The sequence below is a fragment of the Erigeron canadensis genome, chromosome 5, assembly GCF_010389155.1.
Source record: "Erigeron canadensis isolate Cc75 chromosome 5, C_canadensis_v1, whole genome shotgun sequence".
NCBI lineage: Eukaryota > Viridiplantae > Streptophyta > Magnoliopsida > Asterales > Asteraceae > Erigeron > Erigeron canadensis.
The window spans coordinates 30,861,289-30,882,593 of NC_057765.1; the positions used below are offsets into that span (position 1 = coordinate 30,861,289).

Here is a 21,305-nt window from a genome sequence, read left to right on the forward strand (position 1 = left end):
AAAGCTGTGAAAAAAAAGCAGCTTAACATGGCTCTGTTTATATAGACGCGGTTTTACGAAATGTTGGAGGGGAATTGTGTGAAGTTGAATTTTAAAAAGTCATAAATATCTCATTAGTTGTTGTAATCGTGAAAGTGCCGATTTGTTTTTAACATGTGGAGGCAAGTTGATAAGGGATAAGGTAACAAATGATCCTTTTTTATTGGAAGATTTAATACGGCCATCTAATGAATAAGGGTGTAATTTAGTACACGTTTTTTTTAAGAAGCTAACTAACTTTTAGATATAATCCTTATTAAAAGGAAGAGTTTTTACGGCTAAGATGAGGCAATTGGTGGATCAAACGAACCATATTTAATTTCAAGCCCAATAATTATATATAATACATTCTTTATTTATTTATAAAAACAATCTATGGCAACCTAGAACCTATTAACACCAATTCCTCATCTTTATAGAATCGATGGATTTTCCGATAGAGTTTTCCCAGGTGAATTTTCAACGAATTTACACAATTGATGGGTTTTGGGTTTACTCGGGTCTGGGCTGATTAGGTTTTGATCCGTGCTGATCCCTAATAGCCAGTGTATTGTTGGAAGATAGTGTTTTTGGAGCTTTTACAAAGTCAATGGCTGAGTATGGAGTTAGACATAAGTCGCGGATTAAAAAACTGAAAGCGAAACCGGTTCATGGTTAGAAATAAAATGCTTAGAGAGTACAACTGGAAGTTTACCAAATGTTTTAATACTCAAATTTTACATAGAAATGAAATACAAGATACAACACATCAGCTAACTCAAAATACACAAATGGAATTAGGTAAATTCGAAAGTAATTGTACAAAAATATGGTGAGATCGTCTACTGTTATGCATATCCATCTCTCTAGACATTCCGACGCAGTTTCAAGTAAACTGAAAAGCATCGTTGACAATGTAAACCACTACTAAAGATAGCGGGTACAGTGGGAAGGCAATGAGCAATATCCAGTTTGGAAACTTGGTTCTGAAACTTGCAAGAAGCCCCATTATGATGCAAACCATGATCACAACTAGGATCTCAGCTGAGAAATGCCATGTCAGGCCACGGAAGTATATGACCGAGACAAGAACAGAAAATCCGAGTATATTGTTCATGAAAACTTTGTGGTATATCTGCATTTTAAGAATATTGAGTTTGTGAAATGCAAGTATGGATAGTACATATGGAAATGGTAGCTTTGACCCATTAACTATGAATAGGATACTAGGTTAGATTTTGCCTCAAACAAGTCAAATTGATGATAACAAAAATAAAAAGATACAGGGGAAATGGGTCGGGCAGTTTAAATGGGTCAAAAGTCACCCACACTGTAGTATTCCCACATCGAATTTTGAAATCATCATATTACCGAACTTCTAGCAGTTTTAATAATCACATTTAGCACTATTTCTACAAACCGTTTCAACCCATTACCCAATCAGAGTGACCCACCAGTGCTTTTTCCATTTCTAGTAAAATGAAATGATGATAGAGGAACGGACATACCTCAGAGAAAGTTACAGATATTGTTTGATGTCTGCTCTGCTTTGCAGCTCTAATGGCTGCAACAGCTGTTCTTGCGTTTGTTGCCAGGGGAACTAAAATGAATGATACATAAAAAGGCTCTATCTTAACAGATTCTGATAATTGTCTAACACTTTCCACCAAAGGTTCAGCCAACACCATTAGCATAAAGATCCCGACTAATAGTAAGATAATTGCCTTATATTCCCCCCCAAAAAATAATACTATTGTCTGAAACCGTTCCATTGCATTTGCTCCAGCTCGAGTCACCATCACTTACCTGCAAAAAAAAAAAAATAATCAGTTAACCTTTCAAAATGTACAAGGAACCGGTTCTTTCCATCATGATGTACTTACTTGGTTGATGTCTAGTGACTGATTTTGTAAGTTACGCTTTTGTGAAATGAGCAACTTTGAAACTCCGCTTGTGAATTCACCTCTATCAATGTTTCCATCTCCATCAATGTCTAAATTTCTCATCATGATCTCAACTATTCCATCGTCCACAAGTAACTCCTTGTCATTGACTTCCTTGATAAAGTTTCTTAATTCTTTTTTTGTAATAGATTTATCCTCGTCGGTGTCAATTAAATCGAAGAATCTGGAATAACATGAAGTTAGACCCTACAGATTAGAAGTGGCGACATAGGTGGGTTGGGTGACCAGTCAGACCAGCTTTGTGTCACTTTCTGTACCGATTCAAACGAACTAACTGGGCTTGGATGACCATTTTTTTTCTTCATTTTTTTTAGTAATTTATGCATAACCAGTGTCACTTTCTTAACAAATATTACAAAATATTATATGAAGCTTTTGGACAAATTGATTTAGGAGTCGGTAGACATTGGTTTGACTAGTTAGAAATCAAAATAACCGAAATTAACTCATTCCTAAATAGATAGATCAAATTTGCCACTTTGTGAAAGGTTCAAATGGAAACCAAAAGTATGCCTATGAAACCAAAAGTAATATGTGATTGACTTCATTCACATGTGTAAAGCAAAGGAGTTTAAATCAAAATAAATAAATAAACAGTGCTAAATACAACCCTGATGGTTGTAGCTAACGTGTATTAAAAAATGTACCTTTCATATTAAAAGTTATCCTTGAATTTTATGGGAAGCATACAACTATTTTATGCATGTTAACATAAAAAAGCTGATAGTCACACAAATACTTTTTATTTGCATATGATGAAATATTTTTCACATGTGAATACTCGAATAACCTGTGTTTTAACCCATTTTCATCTCTCTTTTTTTCATCTCATTTATTTTTCACATATGAATGAACTTAATCATATGAGATTGAAAAAGTACTTGTGTAGTTCTTCATTAACTTTTGTGGTTTTCGTTGAACCTTAACACTATTAGTAATGGTAGATTTTCCGCACCTATTTATGACAGCTTCTTCTGTGTCTCCATCTGGTGCTCCTTTATGTTTGACATATTCTATCACAGGGGATATGAGATCTATCAACTTTTTCTTATTCTCAAGCAATAGTTCCAAAACCTAATATATATGCAAATAAGAATGTATAGTATCAGTCAAATATCTGTAACAAATTTATTTAACAAACTAATACTAGTTTATGGTATGACCCTTACCTGATTGTATTCCTTCCCTGATCTATCACAAGAATGTGGATCATCCATAATTTTTCTTGTGCCATCTAGCCATTTTTTAAACATATTGTAGAATTTCTCCATGGTCAATTGTCTCTTGGGATTTCCTATTAACGTTTTCTTCATTTCTCTTTCCTTAATCATGAAATGTTTTTCACTGTCCAACATAAGTGCTTCTACTTCATAAAACGGCACATGCAGTTCAACTTTTTGTTCAACTTCTGCATACTCCAGTCTCCTATTCTGTATCAGTCGATTTGAATACTGCAAAAGAAGGACGCCCAATTGGACGAAATTAATAGTTAAGTAATATATCACGTTATCAGCATATGATATTAAATACTTTCTGGTAAATGACAGAACGTATACCTGATAGAAGAAGTAAGAGAATAAGCATATAACCGAAACCAAAAGCGACATAAGTAGAACAATCTCGTATTCTTGACTAGAATATGATAAACCAAATACACTAGGCAATAGGATGACTACAAAGGGTATAAGTGAGTAGAACATAACTTTGGCATGATATTTGGTTTCCGCATCGGTAAGAACACCAGAACCTGTAAAATATATAAAGTTCATATTAACTGAAGTATACAAGGAGAATGACTTGAGTTAGTAAATTTTCTAGTACGTGTAAGTGCTTTTTAGTTATATACAAGTGAATATAAACTGATAACTATCCTAGTTGTTGAGAGATAATGCAAACCGGTGAATAGGTGTATCGCTTGTCTTTTTACTTTAAACAGTATCCCTTGATTTTCTACTCTTGGATTAGATTTTACAAAGAAATCTGTTCTGCTACAGATGAAGCATACTCCCCACAAAAGAGTGAGAAGTAATATTGACGATCCAGCTAGCAACCCTGCTCCCGTTACAACATACTCTTGAGCTTTTTCTTTACTAGTTGACAGTCCCGTTGCTGAATTAGAAACCAAGGGTAAAAATGCCAGATCAGTTCATCAGTAATTTAAACAAAGAATTATCACTTGCACCACCCTATACATTGAATGTAAAAATGCCTTAAAATGACATTTAAGATATTACTTTGACCTCACACCCTATATACTCATTTGCAATCGCCAACCCTGTGGTGTACGATCATATAAAAGATAATGTTTAGCCCTCCCAATTCGTCCCCCACTCATCCTTGACTCATATTTCAACCAAGGATCGACGAGTCCACACCATTAGGTGTGACTAGTCCTTGGTCCGTCCTTGGGTTACTACTGACTAGTCCTTCCGTGGCGAGTGTGTGTATTTTTTTTATCTGTGTGTTTATATTTAAAAGTGTAAAATTAAATAAAAGGCAAGTCCTATATTAGTCATCACATAAGACATGGATGTTTTTAGGGATTAGTTATTGATCAGACGTTTTCTGATGTGACGCTAATGTTACATTGACAGAGATTAGTCTTTCTTGATGAGTATCGTGCTGTGACCACTCTTACTAATATACATCCAATGATCTCAGCATTCTGAGAACAGATAATTATGGCATCACTGCTCTAATTGTGAAAACTACACCTGTTTTTCTAGGCCGGTGAAATGCAATATAAGTTTTGTAAGTTAAAAAACTATAACATTGTTGAAAGTGAAAGTACAAGAAAATTGGAGTAAGTTTATGCATCAACACAAGTATGTCTAGCTAGCTTGACACGTGATCTCGATACTATATATAATATATGCATTCTGTATTGACCATCAAACGAAAGACTATGTATGGTATAAATTTAGAAATTAGAGGATGGTTGAAAATAAATACTCACCAAGAAGAATCAAAGAGTCAGGAAGGGCATCGAGAAGCTGATAAAAAACTGAAACACAAAAGTTCTTTCCAAACAAACGGAAAAGTCTTCCGTCACCCCCAGCATAGGATTCAGCATGATATAATAGGTACTCATATATTACCATGAGAAAGATATGACCTGGTAGACTTGTTGAACATGGCAAAAAGCCGTACATTTCCTCACAATTATGCTCTTCAGGTATCATTCCTCTGAGATGTAGAAATGATTCTTTTTCTCGAGCAGCATGACCATCACTAACACCATCAGACACTAACTCATCAGAACTATCATAATGCAAATGACGACTTGTAACGTTCCAAGCTAACACGAAAAGGATAAAAATAACATAAGCTGCGATTCTTACAGATACCTTTCCCATCTTTAAATTAAATTAGTAATTCGGTTGATTGAATTTCGTCTGAAGATATTCTGCAATATATAGATCCTTATGTTCTAGTAAGTCTTTTTTATTTATAACTATGCTATATTGAAATCATCCTTACACACCACTGAATGAATTTTCCTTTTAAGTCCTATAATAATCATTATCGTTTCACATCTCCCATGTTCTAGACTGTTGTAAAAAAAACAAAAATTCAAATGGTTCAAATGAAGTCGGAAATATTGTAAAATTTAGGCATGTTCTATAGAGATTTTCTGTTAAAGTTTGAGCATGATACTCATATATACATCAAATCTAACAAATTTTATATATGTTTTTAGTTTGGCCAATTAAGGGTCCTTTATTGTTCTATTGTGTGTTTGTTATTTTGTTATATATTACTCTTTCGTGTGGATTTAAACAGAAATTTGAGCATGCCAAACAACTTAGGGCATCGATATTTGGTGTTCAGATTGTTATTCCAGATTCATAGGATAGTAATATAATCAATTGATCATAGTCAATGGCTTTTTTTGCAGCTCACGGTGGCTGAAGAATAAGTCAATCTTTTTTTTTTTAACCAACAAACCATTTTGCCACTAATATCAATAAAATAATTGTGAGGTCTTAAATTAATATAGACATCCAAATGAGATAACCTGAATGCATCAATCAACTTGTTCACACAATAAATTGTAACAAGAGATCTTCCAACATAATGTGACACAAAAATGGTCGCTAAAAGTTGTTGACAAATGGTTTCCACTGAACCGAGCCAATATATACAACATTGTTTGGAATTCATACTCTACATAATATGTTAAGAAAGCATAGTTTTAACGTTCAAACTTGCTAGCTTTTGTTATTAAAGTTGTAAAAGGATTACAACGTTAAGAATCATTGTCTTGCTAAGTGTAAGCATCTGTCTGAGTGGATCGATCAGATGGAGGGACAACTTTTTTATGCATATATATTAATGCTAGATGTATATAGTTCATCTTTTCAAGCGGAGTGGAAAGTATCATCAAATAAATAAACCACTACCAAAGATAATGGATAGAGAGGGAAAGCAATGAGCAATGTCCAATTTGGAAACTTGGATTTGAAACTTGCAAGAAGTCCCATAATGATGCAAATGATGACCACAACTAAAATCTCAGCTGAGAAATGCCATGTCAAGCCGCGAAAGTATATAACCGAGACAAGAACAGCAAGACTCAAGATGTTGTTCATGAATACTTTGTGGTATAACTGCAAATTTAAGCAAATTATTAGAGTGCAATATTTGTATGGTATAACTATAAACTAGAGGCGCAATTACAACCCATTTACTAAATGTGTTGATTCAGGTTGCATTTTAGTCAAATGGATCAAAAGTCAAAACTTAAAACCTGGTAAAAGTGGAACGGGTCAAAATTGTTGAAGTGACCCCTAATGATTAGATAAACTTATAATCTCTTAAATTTCCTTATGAAAACATATTACATTAGTGTGTCTGTCGTATAATAACTCTTAGCATAATTTATAAATTTGTAAAAGAAATAAGTTTAAGCAAAAAGTACAAATAGAATACCAATTTCCCTGGTCAACCCAACCTGACCTCTTTTGACCTATAATAAACTGACTCTATTTGATTCCAATATAACATGAACTTTTAGCTAAACTTCTTGAGCTGACCATGTATCCATATGTAGTAACAAATGCATGATAAAGGGTGGGACAAACCTCGGAGAAAGTTAAAGACGTGGTTAGATGCCTCTTCTGACTTGCAGCATTAATGGCCGCAATGGCTGTTCTAGCATTTGTAGCCAATGGGACTAAGATGAAAGACACATAAAAAGGCTCAATCCTTACTGATTCTGAAAATTGTCGAACACTTTCAACCAGAGGCTCGGCCAAGGCTGTTAGCATAAAGATGCCGACTATCAATAATGCTATTGCCTTGAACTTTTCTTTGGCTTTTGCCTTTGCCTCAGCCCGTTGGTATCTATCTGTTTCCTGGACAATATAGATAAATACTTGACCTATAAATTAACAGAACAAAGCAAAATTTTTGAAATTGTGATCATGATATATCTTACTCGGTTGTTGTTCTGTAACTGCCTTTGCTGGTTACGTGAAACTACATAGTCCATCTCTTTAAGCCATTTTGAAACCCCAGATTTGAATTCTTGTTTATCAATGTCTCCATTTCCATCTATGTCTAAATGTCTCATTATGATCTCTGCTATCTCATCATCCATTAGAATCTCATCATAGTTGACTTCCATAATGAAGTTTTTCAGTTCAGTTCGTGTAATAGCTCCATCATGGTTGGAATCAATACGTTCAAAGAATCTAAATATATAAAATGGAAGTTAAAGTTATAGCATGAGTATCATTATATACCCTGATATGCATTTCAAAGTAGCTTTGTCACACCTATCTATGGCAGATTCATCTCGTGCTCCATCTTCTTTAAGCAATTTTTGTCCTGAAGCCCGTTCCATCATAAGGGATATTAGATCTATCAGTTTATTTTTATCTTCAAGCAGTAGTTCCGCAACCTGAAACACTCAACCAGAATAATCGATTCTAAACCATATATCTTTCTGGGAGATTTTAATTAGACAATGCTTAAATTGAACAGATTGGTACTACTTGTTTTTTTGGTTACACTAACCTGATTGTACTCCGTCCCTGATTTATCCAACGAATATGGATCATCCATCAATTGTCTTGTGACATCAAGCCACTTTGTGAAAATGTGATAAAAATTGTCCCTGGTCATTGTTTTGTCATCGTTTGCCTCTGGATATTTCATCATTTTCTCCATCTCTTTCTGTCTCAACATGAGATGTTTTTCCCTGTCCAGCATAAGGGATTGAACTTCAAAAAACGGTACTTTCAGTTCAACTTTTCTTTCGACTTCTGCATACTCCAGTCTTCTTTTCTGAATTCTTGGATCAAAAAGCTATAAAAAAAATGCACACAAAAGGAAAATCATGATCAGATGTTTTACTTATGAAATACTTCTTGAAACTTTTACAAAAAAGAAAAGTATACCTGATAAATGAAGTAACAGATTAAACAAAGAACTGATACACAAAGTGACACAAGAACAACATTTTTGTATGCTTGACTAGAGTATGATAAACCAAATACACTCGGTAGTAGGATGACTAAAAATGGTATTAGCGAAAAAAACATAACTTTGGCATGATAACTGGTTTCTGCATCTGTAACAATACCAGAACCTGGAAAGATATATAAGGATATTAAGCTCATAAATTAATGCTCACATATCTAAAAATCTTACAAAACCACTGCCTTTTAATCATGACAGTCAGAAGAAATATGCAAACCAGTAAAAAATTGCAGCACTTTGTTTTTCTCTTTAGAGCCGGGTTTCACATAGAACTTTGTTCTGCCACAAATGAAGCATATCCCCCATAGAACGGTGAGAAGTAATATGGAAGATCCGGCTAGCAATCCAACACCCGTAACAACATAGTCTTGAGCTTTTTCTTTACTACTCGATAGTCCAGATGCTGCAGTCAGGCAATTCAGAGTATAATTGTTAAAGGGCCAGCTTAATTACAAGTCAAATATCCATTAAATTCTATTAATTCAATTTGTATATAAACTAATCTGGGATAGAGTTCATAGTGAACCACGCATAGATTGCACAGTAACCTTTCTACACCACAGCATAACAGATTAACATAAGAGTGTGTGTATATATACCCAGAAGAATCAGAGAATCTGGAAGCGAATCAAGAAGCTGGAAAACACTTGCGCCGAAAAAATTATTGCCAAGAACACCAAAAATTCGTCCGTCACCACCAGCATACGATTCTCCATGATACAACAGGTATTCATATACCACAATGAGAAACAGATGACCTGGAAGATTTCTTGAACATGGCAAAAATCCATACATCTGCTCACATTGTTCTTCAGAATCGTCTGATTCTTTTAGACGTATCAACGATTTTTTCGTTTTAATGCTACCGTTTTTAAAACCATCTGAAACCTGTTTAATACCAGCATTGTACTGCAAATAACGCCCGGTTACATTCCAAGCTAAAATGCAAAGAAAGAAAGCAGAAAAACATGCAATATTTGCAACAAGTTTTCTCATTTTGAAATTAGTAGTGATTGAGTTGAGAGAAATTGTTTATCACTAATAATGTATTGGTAGTGTGAATGTAAATATCTGGGTGTCTTGTGAGAAGACAGAGGAGGATAAGGAGAGCTTGCTTTGTGGTGATTGCCTCTATATTTAAAATTTATTTTGGAAGTTTTCTTGTCCTTCCTATATATGAAACAAAACAAAAGAAAAACCAATTTAGTTCCTTGTTACTTCAAATTGTTTCTTATTTTATTTATTTTTATGTTTTTGTGAAAAACAAACTCCTGCTATTCTATTTCACCCAACTTGTATAGTACTAGGTAATTAGTTCAGAGCTATTGTTGCAAGGAACTAATGCTAGTGGACCCCATACACTACTTTTGAATTGAAGGTATACTCATTCCCAGGACCATCTTGATAGCCCAAGACTTTAGTCATACACAACATACACATTTATTTGTAAAATACTATAAATTAATAACATACGTGTATATTTTATGAGGATATCACTTTCCGTTGATAAATGTTAATGTCCAACAGATAACGGATACTATACAAGAAAAATGTGGTGACAATACATTTGTAATGCTTTCTAAAATACAGTTTTTTCATAAATATCAAAACGTAATGTATTGCTTTAGAATGTTTGTCTTTAACCATATGTTTTTCACTGAAATTAATTTATTATTAATATTGAGAACTTAGGTCATTCCCATCTTTAGAGAATTTTAGTCTGGTTGTCGTCCCAAGTGATATTTTTGAGTGGGGCCAATACTATAGCCAGCCGACTTGTTTGTTTCACATTAAATTTGATATGTTTACCAATACTATGCATTGAAGTATTGAAGAGTTGTATGGTATGCATAAATTGTGTTATTTTGTTATAAATTTATCAAAAAAAACGATACGAATATCGTTATTCAAAACATATAGGAGACAATATCATACATCTTAGTAGATCTATTACATTAAAATATCACTCATTTGTCTTATTATAAAAGTTATATAGTGTAATAAATTAATCAAAACCTATAGTGTATTTATCATATTCCAAAATATATAAAGTCTTACATGTCGGTGACACATTTGCACCCATAGAGTGATAGAGTCACTAAATCGAGGTTTTAGTAGGTACAATCTATTTTGAGATATTTTGAATATAATTGATTTATTGATATGTAACGTTATATCGACATGTGTTTCTTATGTTACATATCACAAACTATATTAGATTCTATGTGTCTGTGTTGGATCACGGGACGGGATTCTTAAAAGAAGACATTAAAACAAGAGATACATAAATGGGACGTAACTTATCGAAGTGTCATTGTCAAATTCAAGTCAGTGGCTTGAAGTTCACTAGAAAGGACCTACATATCCATTGCTTGGCATATTCGATTTTTATCTATAGCCATTCGCCCATTTAAATTATTTCATATTGATATCAATCCTAGATTTATACTCGTGTTAAATACAAGGATTGTTTATGATATTTTCATCATACGATATTCAAAAGTTTTTTGAATTTAAATGTAAAAAATAGTCTTTGTAAAAGAATATAATTTTAAAACATTACACACGCATATTGTATTTTATTTTTTTGTAATATTTTTTTATAGACAATATTTGTTTATAATTTTTGATCTAACATTTGTTGCTTATCACACTTTAAGGTACTTTTCGATTTAATAAAGATATCAAAACGTACATTTGTTTGTACTTTAAAATTAGACGTTGTAACTACAAACCAACTTTTGATATAAAATAGTTAAATAGCTATTTACATAAGCATTGTACCTATTACTTTTTTATTCATAATAATGCTTCAATTAATAAATAGAGTTTGAAATATAAATAATTAAAAATTGATATTAGTTAATGAAATATCAGTTAATAAAATCAAAACAAAATTATTACCGTATTAACTTAAAAATTTTAGAAATATGTAAAAGTTGTCATTTTTGCAAATTATATTAAAAATTAGGTCTAAGATAAAATTACTTAATAATATCAAGGATTTTGATTAATTAATAGATCGTTAAAGTAGATATTATCTTAATATATACATAAATAGACACAAAACATTATAAAAATAATATTTATAAATTAAGTATTTGATGAGGTTAAAAAGTATTAATTACTCATGGAAAACATAAAATGTTAAATTAGTGATACTTTTTAATAAATACTAATATAAATATTAATATATTTAAATAATGATTATTAGATTTTAATTTAAAATTAAGTTAATAATGACATCATTGAATTTCAATTTTTATGATTGGATAGTTGTGATTGGTTAATAAATTTTTATGTCAACTGTCTTTTGGTATATATAAAAGATATAAATTTTATTTCTTTAAAGATAGATATTAATAGTTGTTTATAAGTTAGTAAATCATTAAGATTGCATATCATGGGGGTTGAATCCCATATCTTCATGTAAAGAACCTAAAGGAAATTTTCATGATCAACCCACTAAAATAGAATTTACAACTACGAGTATTATATTAATGACAATGATTTATATGAAAGAAGAAATTTATAAAATTATAAGATAAAATAATTAAATAAAAAATTTATCGGCTAGATATGATAAAATGTAAAAGATTAATATAAAATGCAATTTTCAATAAAATATTCTATCATAATAAATGCCTTTTACATGTGACCCTCGGATATATATTAGAAAATCTATTTTCTATTTGAAATTTTTAAATATTATTGTTGATTTTTGTAAAGTGAGTTCCGATTAAGATGTGTTAGAGACAATTTTAACCAGATATTTTCTATACCTCCAACCCCCACATGGAAAATTTATTTGAGATGAGAACCCCAAGACTCGAACATGAAACCTTGGGTAAACTCACCCTAGGGCCCACATAGTAGATTTAGAAAATACCTCTGACCACTGTGGTTTAAGCCAGTGGTTTGTTGATTTTGTTTTTGATAGGTGAGTTTTGAATTAAAGTTTTTTTGATAGGAGAGGTTTAAATAAATTATCTTTTATATATTATTTTTTTGATAAAAACAGATTTTTTTATTAAGTCCTAATTTGACGACAGATACTTGATTGTGTAAATCGAATCCCACTGTCACAAATCAATGATTTTGAAAAATCCCTATTAAACTGTCCAACGCTTTAATTTTTATATTCTTGAATGACTTATTCGACGGTTCAATAAAGTTTGTTTTTTTACCCAAGATATTATAAACACAATATCATTTGATCTATTTTTTTTCCTTTCCATAACTATGCTTTACAATAACTATTTATTCATCATTATTTCTTATTCAAAGTTAGGCCCTCCTTAACCCAACTTGAAACGACTCATCTGATAGGATAATGGATTGGATCATGGTTTTGGTCAGACCGAGTTTTGACACGTGATGAAAAAATGTACCTTAAATTTGAGAACCGACTCGACCCGTCTTATAGGGAAATGAGTTGGGTCACATGTTCAATTTTGTTGTATTGTAGGGGTTTGAGTCGTTTGACTTGTGTTCATGCCTAATTAAAACTATTAAAAATAACTAGCACGGTACTCGCGCTATGCGGCGGTGGTCGTGACGGCGACGGTGTGATGGTTGGATGACTGTTGGTGGTGGAGCAACGGTGAGTTGTGTATATAATTGATGTAAAAAGTTAATGGACATATTTTAAATGATAAATGACTGGCGGTGTAAATTAATCATTAATGTTAACAGGATAGTGTATATGAAACTATTTTAAGGGGTGTGAAGTGAAAAATATTACATATTTTCAACATTACCAAAAATAAAAAGGCTATTATTTTTTATAATACTATCATGGTACCCGCGCGTTGCGGCGGATATCATGGTTCAGGCTTCTCATGTCGCGATCACCAAAAAACGTAGGCGTGGACAATTAATTACGCAACATCATACAATAATGTATATTTTGTTTATGGTAATTAATGCCAGACTATCAAAACAATGAAAAGATATTTAAAAAAAATCTGGTCGTTCATATATTGTTGCAAAAAAAGGTTATATTTACATGATTATGTGAAAGAAGAAAGATTTTGGAGAATTAAGGAATTGATAATCAATTAAAAAAAATAATTACCATATATGGATAATAATTCGATAAGAATTTAAGAGAAATAGGCATGTAAGGGTGTTAGTTCACATGGTACTTTATTTTTTTTTTTTTAATTTGTGTGAGGGCATTTCTGATATTTCCCCATGTATAACTTTCGAAAGGCTACTATCATTTTTAATACGTAGTATAGATAGTATAGACAGTGACTTCTAAATTCGAAGAAGGGTTGAAGTAAAAATTAAAAATGGTAAGAAGGTAACAAAATTGTTGGTGAAATTAGGGCTCGAAACAAAATTAGGGCTCGAGAGGAACGGCACTATGGTTGCTGCTGCTGCTGCTTCTTCTTGCTCTGGCGAACCTCACAGTTGTTGTGATAAGCTATTTTGCCCAAATTCAATGGTATTTTTTTTATCTTTTTACTTTAATTTTAATTAACAACCATGTCTGGTATTTACTTCAAGATGAAAAATCTTAAAATTGCTCATAAAATCTCAGACATGATGAACTCAAAGTTTTTAACTTTAGGGGATTTTTATGGCTGTTTTTAAAGAGGGTAATTTTTATTTTTTGTCACTTAAATGTGAACTTTTTTTGGGTACATTTGATTTTGCAGGATTAGCTTCTTTTTGTGTTGGCTGAGTAGTTTGTTTCTCGTCAGGCAGGTTCTTTTTCTCGACGTTCTTCCTGCAAGTAAGTAATAATCGTCATCGTATTTTACTTATAATATCTAGCAAGAAATGAGTTTAATTGTTAGTTAATTAATCCTATATCATTAGTTTCATTATTGGAATAGTTAGAAATATTTAAGATTTAAAGATGCAAATTTTTTAGCTTGAGACTTAGCGTTTCTTGAACTCGGACCGGCTTTAACACTTTTACTACCTCTTCCCGATTTAACACCCCTATAACTTGTGACCTGCCAGTCTGCCACATCCTAAAATTACATGTTTTAGCCTGCAGAGTAATATGATAAGACTCTTTGAAACTCCTGACTTTAAACTGGTCTAACCCGCCGATACAAAATAAATTTAGTTAATATAAGATAAACTTGCTCCAAATTTCATTTTTCTTGATAGATTACCTCTGCGCTCTTTAAACAAGGTTAATTGCTTCCTAACTGAGGGCGATTATCACATATTGAAGCTCCATTGCATTTTTCTTCATCAAGAACAACCTTTGCATAATAAAATGTCTTAACTTCTATCATTTTGAATTATCACTATTTCTCTAGATACTACAATGAATGAATTCCAACTCTCACATATTCCATTTTCAACAACACTACACTGTGTAGTCGATATCGGTCGGATATTGTTATCGGCGTTCCTTCAGAATATCGGTGATATGTACCGATATTCCAACGATATGTTTTTTACCAAATATCAGTCTTATTGCCGTTATACCAGGTATTCTTGTCATTATTCTTATCATTTGTGTGTGTGGGGGTTTGATGTTTTTGAGAGAGTAAAAAGGGGGGGGGGACTTCACCACAACATAATAATCACAAGTTTTTTGTACTAGCCCATGAAACTAAGATCCCAAACCCAAAAAATGTTACCTAATCTATCAATATACCTCTAATGCTAAAGTTCCTGCTTCGTAAGCATTTCTGTCACGTGGAAGATGATACTAGAGTTGAAGTGGATGGTCATGAACAATTAGATGGCTTGATTGATTTGGACTCGGAGGAAGATTTCCAAGACGTAGGAGCAAAAGGTCTTTATTGGAAGCATCTTCAACGAACTAAAATTTTAAATAAAACTTCGAGAGAAATTGTAACGACTAGTTTTGTATACCTAAACCCCGTGTAAATCTTTTACCACCACAAATATTTATCTTAAACATCAACGTCAAAACAAAAATACTTTATAACAGAAACATAAAAATTTTAAAACAATAACATTGTAAAATGTAAAAAGATTTTGTTAGCTTGCTAATACATGCATATTAAAGCATATTAAGATTGTAATAAAGCAATTTAAAATTATTTGTTAACATTGTAATAAAGTTGGTAAAGTTATATAATTAGAGGCTTGAATTATTTGTTAAGATCGTCTTCTTTGTTCAAAACTAACTCACCGTCTAACCCATTAATGCCTTAAAAATACACCTTTTTTTCATATTACTATAGGTTGTCTTTAGCGTATGTCTGAATGCAAAATTACAGTAGGACATAACATGAAACAAAACTTTGAAAGCCAACACAGTCTTTATTCGAAGTCTTGAACTACCTAGTTTAACATAGCCTGAATTTATTTTTGATGCCCCCTTTTTGTTGCCGGTCACCTACTTGGCCCAGCCCCAGTACACCTATGATGAAATTTGGAAGGACATTGTTTATCTAACAATTGTCATAAATGAAGTAATACATACGATGGTTTGTCATACAATACAGAGACGATGTGATTTTTCAAAAGAAAGATTGGTACTAGGAATTGAAGTAGAAAATATAACCTGATACAATTGCTAACTCATATATCAGGAATGAAATTTGGCTAGCCGTAAGTATATATTACGTAACACGGTTTAAAATGCTATGCATAACCACAACTCTGAAACCATCTATAACAGATTTACGTAGACTGAAAAGCATCGTTGACAAGGTAAACCACCAATAGAGATAGAGGATAGAGAGGGACGACAATGAGCAATGTCCAGTTTGGAAACTTAGTTTTGAAACTTCCAAGAATCCCCATTATGATGCAAACGATGACCACAACTAGAAGCTCGGCAGAGAAATGCCATGTCAGGCTACGGAAGTATATGACCGCAACAATAACAAAAAATCCCACGATGTTGTTCATGAAAACTTTGTGGTATATCTGCATTTTAAGCAAAATGAGTATGTGAATTGTCCAAGACCGTTTGTAAAATTAGAGATTGTTGGAAAAATTCACCGAGCTATATATAGATTAGTTCAGGTTAATATTATAGCTCTAAAATGACAAATGGATAAAAGGACATAAAAAGACAGAAATTGTTTAAAATGAGTTAAAAGACACTCAAAGTGTACCTTTAATGCTAAAAACGTGTCATTTTTATAGTGTAATCTTAATTAACACGATCAGTATATATAAAAGAATGGTAACCTGACATGCTAGTAAAATCTTTTACCATGCCAGTTTAAACCTGTAAGCCAACAGGACTGACCCGCCCATAATTCAGTCTCTAGTAAAAATGAAACCATAATCGAGGGAGGGACAAACCTCGGAGAAAATTACAGATATAGTTTGATGTCTCTTCTGCCTTGCAGCTCTATAGGCTGCAATACCTGTTCTAATGTTTATAGCGAAAGGAACTAAGATGAACCATAAATAGAAAGGCCCTATACTTAGAGATTCTGATAATTCCCTAACACTCTCCACCAAAGGCTCAGCCAAGCCACCTAGCAGAATGATTCCGAGAACTAACCATATAATTGCCCAAATCATTTCATTTTTCTCCGCCTTTACCTTTTCTTTAACAACCAAACTGTCTTTTTGAGTTTCCTGCACGAAATAAACAATTCTTAACCTATCTGTTACGGTATAATAAATCACTTTTTCTATCATGATGTATCTTACTTTAGTGCCATGTGACTGATTTGTTAATTCACGTAACTCAAGCAATTTTGAAACTCCGGTTTCGAATTCACTTATATCGATGCATTTATTACTATCAGTGTCTAAATGTCTCATCATGATCTCTGCTATCCCATCATCCACCATTAACTCCTTATCATTTACTTTCATGATGTAATTTTTCAGTTCATCTGACGTAATAGATTCATCTTCGTCAGTATCCATCTTCTTGAAGAAACTAAAAGAGTAACATGAGAGTTTAGAGTGACTATATGATTAAAGGTCTAAATTGATTTAAATTGAAATAAGTCACTTTTCTAATATGATCAGGATGGTTATTGTAATGAGACCGTGATGCATGGCAATGTTATATAAAACTTTAGGTGGTTGTGCAAAGTTGTTTCTGACAAAATTGATGCACACCGATTCACATCTTTCCTAAAAACTACCCCGTGTCATCATCTCCTTTCCTTATCTATTTTAGGATAGACTATTTTATTTCAATTACCGATTTACAATATTTATGCATAATTAAGTCACTAATGAATAATTTTTAGTAAAAATAGAATATAATAAACTCATGAGCTAGCAAAATATTGGTAGTAGATAATAATTTAAATCTTTGGAAAAAAAACCATTTTGGAGTTTGTATGCATTAACAGAAGATTTTAGGCGATTTTCACCTCCGTTGACCCTTTCCTGCTTTAACTCATTTGACCCTTGTATGCATTAAAATAAGACTTTGGGCGGCTTTCACACTTAAACTAATACTCGTATTTTGATTTCACCCCTTTGAAATCAAAATAAACCAAATTGACCCGGTGAAAATTTAATGGGTTTAAATTGCTATATCTGATATTAACATACGAGCATAATACGCGCACGTTGTGGCGGAATTTTATAACTACTTTTTTGGATGATACATTGGATAGAGAGTGTTTTATGAGATTCCGTCGATTGTTTTAAAACCATATAAAAAGATCAATGTTAATTAAATTAGAATCAATTACAAATTGATAACAAAAATAGTGAACTAATATAATAAAGAAAAAACAACCCAATATAATATTTATACATATATTAAATAGTGTTGTAGTGTGTGGAGGGACATTTTGGGAACTATAAATATGCTGAAAGGGGCATTTTGGGAACAAAAAATATGCTGAAAGTCTTATTCAATACTCTTTATAAGGGATTAAAGATAAAGATGTAGCCTTGCCTGACCTATATATGTCCGATTTAACTTGTGCTACATCTTGTGTTCCGTCTTTTTCTCTATCTGGTTTACCCAGTTTGAACATGCGAAATATCTGCTCTATAAAATAATCCTTATTTTCACGTAGCAGTTCCAAAACCTGAAAAATAAACCCCACAAATTGTATGAATCAAAAGTTGATCAGTTCCAAAAACTACATCTAACAGGAGTTCATCAACAAAGCAAATACATACTAGTTTATGGTATGACCCTAACCTGTGATTTATCGAAAGAAGACGCATCGTACATATATTTTCTCGTGTGTTCTATCCAGTCTTTAAATATATTATCATAGAATTCCTTCTTGGTAAGTTTTTCATCAGGTTTCTCGGGATTTCCTATCAACATGTTGACCATTTTTCTTTCCATAATCATGAAATGCTTCTCCCTCTCCAGCATAAGTGCTTCTACATCATAAAATGGTATATTCATTTCCACTTTTTGTTCCACTTCTGCATACTCCAGTCTCCTTTTCTGTATTTTTTGGGGATCATGATACTACAAAAGGATGATGTCCAAAAAGGTGAATCAAGATTAAGTAATGAATCCATAAAGGAATTTTACACTTTAGCAACTTGTTAGTAAGTTACCTGATAGATGAAGTAACTAATTACGCATAAAACTGAAACAAGAAGAGACGCACGAAGCACAATTTTGTATTGTTGACTAGAATACGATAAACCAAATACACTAGGCAATAGGATGACTATAAATGGTATGAGTGAACAGAACAAAACTTTGGCATGATATTTGGTTTCCGCATCTGTAACAACACCAGAACCTGTAAAAGTATATGGGATATGTATATCAACTAATGTGTATAAGTTGTTGCACAATTTTCAGACATTCTGTACATGCATTTTAAGCATTTATTTATTCAAGTAGATAAGTATCATGGAAAATGATACTTGAGTAGGATAATTAGGCTAATTTTTTAGGAGGCTCTATCATTATTCATCATGGAAATTAGGCTTGATCTTGTGTTTAGGAGGATAATTAGGCTAATATTTTAGGAGGCTCTATGATTCTCAAGTATTATATATAGTTGAGAGAGAATGCAAACCTGTAAATAGTTGTATCACTTCACTATTCACACTAGCTGTGGGTTCTGCATAGAATTCCTTCTGGCTATAAATGAAGCATACTCCCCACAAAATAGTGAGAAGTAATATTGAGGATCCAGCTAGCATCCCAGCACCCGTTACAACATAATCGTGAGCTTTTTCTTCACTAGTTGTTAGTCCCATTGCTGAGAAAGAGCTGAATGTCATGACTCTTTTATATAAAAGGGGTAATGTCGTAAATACCGATAAACTTATAGAATGTCCATTAGAAATTTCATTTTTTTTGGGATTATTACCTATAGATGTAACTATGACAAAATGTCTATGTTATGTAAAGATTTCGTAAAATGTATATGTAATGTAATAAACTTATCATGGTTATTGGATGTACCCGGGTATATGTGGCAACCTAGGTTGCACCGAGACGGGTTCGGGGACGATACGGGTACGGGTACGGGAAACGGCAAAAAAAAAAAATATATATACGGGGACGGCAAGGATACGACAATAAAAAATATATTAAAGAAAACTCAAAATAGATATTGATGTAAAGTGTAAACTCAAAACATACTACATGTTCCAAAAATAATAATTATCAACAATCAAATCGATCATAAGTCCACCAGGTCGGTTAGAGTTGTTTATTGCTATTAATTTATGGCATCCAAGAATATTATACCGAATTGAAAATTTCTTGACCCGTTTGAATAATGTAGAAACTAGAGTATGGTTGATATGGACAACATGAAAATAACTTACCAAGAAGAATTATAGAATCTGGAAGGGCATCAAGAAGTTGAGAAAAATATGAAACCCAAGGGTTCTTGCCAAAAACACGGAAAATTCGCCCATCACCACCAGCCCAGGATTCAGCATGATATAATAGGAACTCATAAACCATAACAAGGCATATATGACCTAAAAGATTGCTTGAACATGGTAAAAAACCGTACATATGATCACAGTGCTCCTCGAATGAATCCATGCCTTTGAGACGTAGAAATGATTCTTCCACTCGAGTTGCAGCATCATTACCACCAACACCAGCAGACACCAACTTAGCATCATCGTAATGCAAATGACGACTGGCTACGCTACCAGATAGTATCAACAAAAAGAAAGCGAAGTAGGATGGAAATCTTGCAACAAATTTACTCATTTTGAAAATGGTAACTGGGTTGAGTGAATTATACCTATGGAGATTTTGTAATTTATAGATCCATATGGGTATCCATGTAAATACTTGATGAGCAAAGTCAACGTCTACTAATTGTTATGGCTATTCACACCAAACAGAAACAATTTTTAAAAAAGAATCAATTTAAGCAGAAGTATAGTCACAAGTCTTTTTATTAAATTCTAAATATCGTGGTAAAGTCATCCTTGCACGTTAATTACTTCAAATTTCATTAGTATTAAATGGGAAGATTAAAGCCCATTATCTCGTCATTCATCTAGAGTGTATGACTGAATGTAACTTAAAATACAATAACTTCACATCGAGTCATAATTATTAAAACCATACAGATACAATACATAATTACATATGTATGATTACGTCACATGTCATGCATCATACCGCATCACATCTTGTAGAGCAAATTCAATGTCTAATTAATAGTAAACGGTACAAAAATTTACTACATTTCTAACAATACCTTTATCACTTTTTTTCATCAATCAACACTGTCAGTGGCCACGTGCTGACTTAGAAGCTGGGCCTAGATGGAAAGTCTCTTGGAAATATGAGACGTGGGTTCGAACTTAGTCTCAGGCAGTTTTCCAGAACCATTGTGTGGAGACATTTCACATGCATCATATCTTTGTAGGGTAATGATGATGGGTACCAAAATGGTACACATGGTTAAGGTATCCTTTGCCAATCTACACTTTCTGAAATATTTA

At 32.7% G+C, this 21,305-nt stretch overlaps 2 protein-coding genes, 1 long non-coding RNA gene and 1 pseudogene across 3 annotated transcripts; 1 reads left to right on the forward strand and 3 right to left on the reverse strand.

Moving 5' to 3' along the window:
• Window positions 1-881: 881 nt before the first annotated feature.
• LOC122598938 lies at window positions 882-5,338 on the reverse strand (annotated as a pseudogene).
• Window positions 5,339-6,175: 837 nt separating this feature from the next.
• LOC122600126 (sodium/calcium exchanger NCL2-like) lies at window positions 6,176-9,604 on the reverse strand. The gene is made up of 8 exons (XM_043772790.1): window positions 9,068-9,604; window positions 8,686-8,871; window positions 8,387-8,577; window positions 8,004-8,294; window positions 7,763-7,887; window positions 7,423-7,678; window positions 7,067-7,339; window positions 6,176-6,592 (listed from the first exon to the last, which is right to left on the reverse strand). The coding sequence occupies exons 1-8, from the start codon at window positions 9,462-9,464 to the stop codon at window positions 6,344-6,346; spliced, it is 1,968 nt and encodes a 655-aa protein (XP_043628725.1). The 5' UTR covers window positions 9,465-9,604; the 3' UTR covers window positions 6,176-6,343.
• A 4,143-nt stretch (window positions 9,605-13,747) lies between these two features.
• LOC122598932 lies at window positions 13,748-14,930 on the forward strand. The gene is made up of 3 exons (XR_006323792.1): window positions 13,748-13,920; window positions 14,135-14,211; window positions 14,753-14,930. It is a non-coding gene; the product is annotated as an uncharacterized LOC122598932 (long non-coding RNA).
• Window positions 14,931-15,837: 907 nt separating this feature from the next.
• LOC122601558 (sodium/calcium exchanger NCL2-like) lies at window positions 15,838-20,559 on the reverse strand. Its single transcript, XM_043774311.1, has 8 exons — window positions 20,160-20,559; window positions 19,400-19,585; window positions 18,927-19,117; window positions 18,553-18,834; window positions 18,306-18,436; window positions 17,085-17,319; window positions 16,728-17,009; window positions 15,838-16,343 (listed from the first exon to the last, which is right to left on the reverse strand). Exons 1-8 carry the CDS (start codon window positions 20,557-20,559, stop codon window positions 16,095-16,097), a joined length of 1,956 nt encoding a protein of 651 aa, XP_043630246.1. The 3' UTR covers window positions 15,838-16,094.
• Window positions 20,560-21,305: the final 746 nt, after the last annotated feature.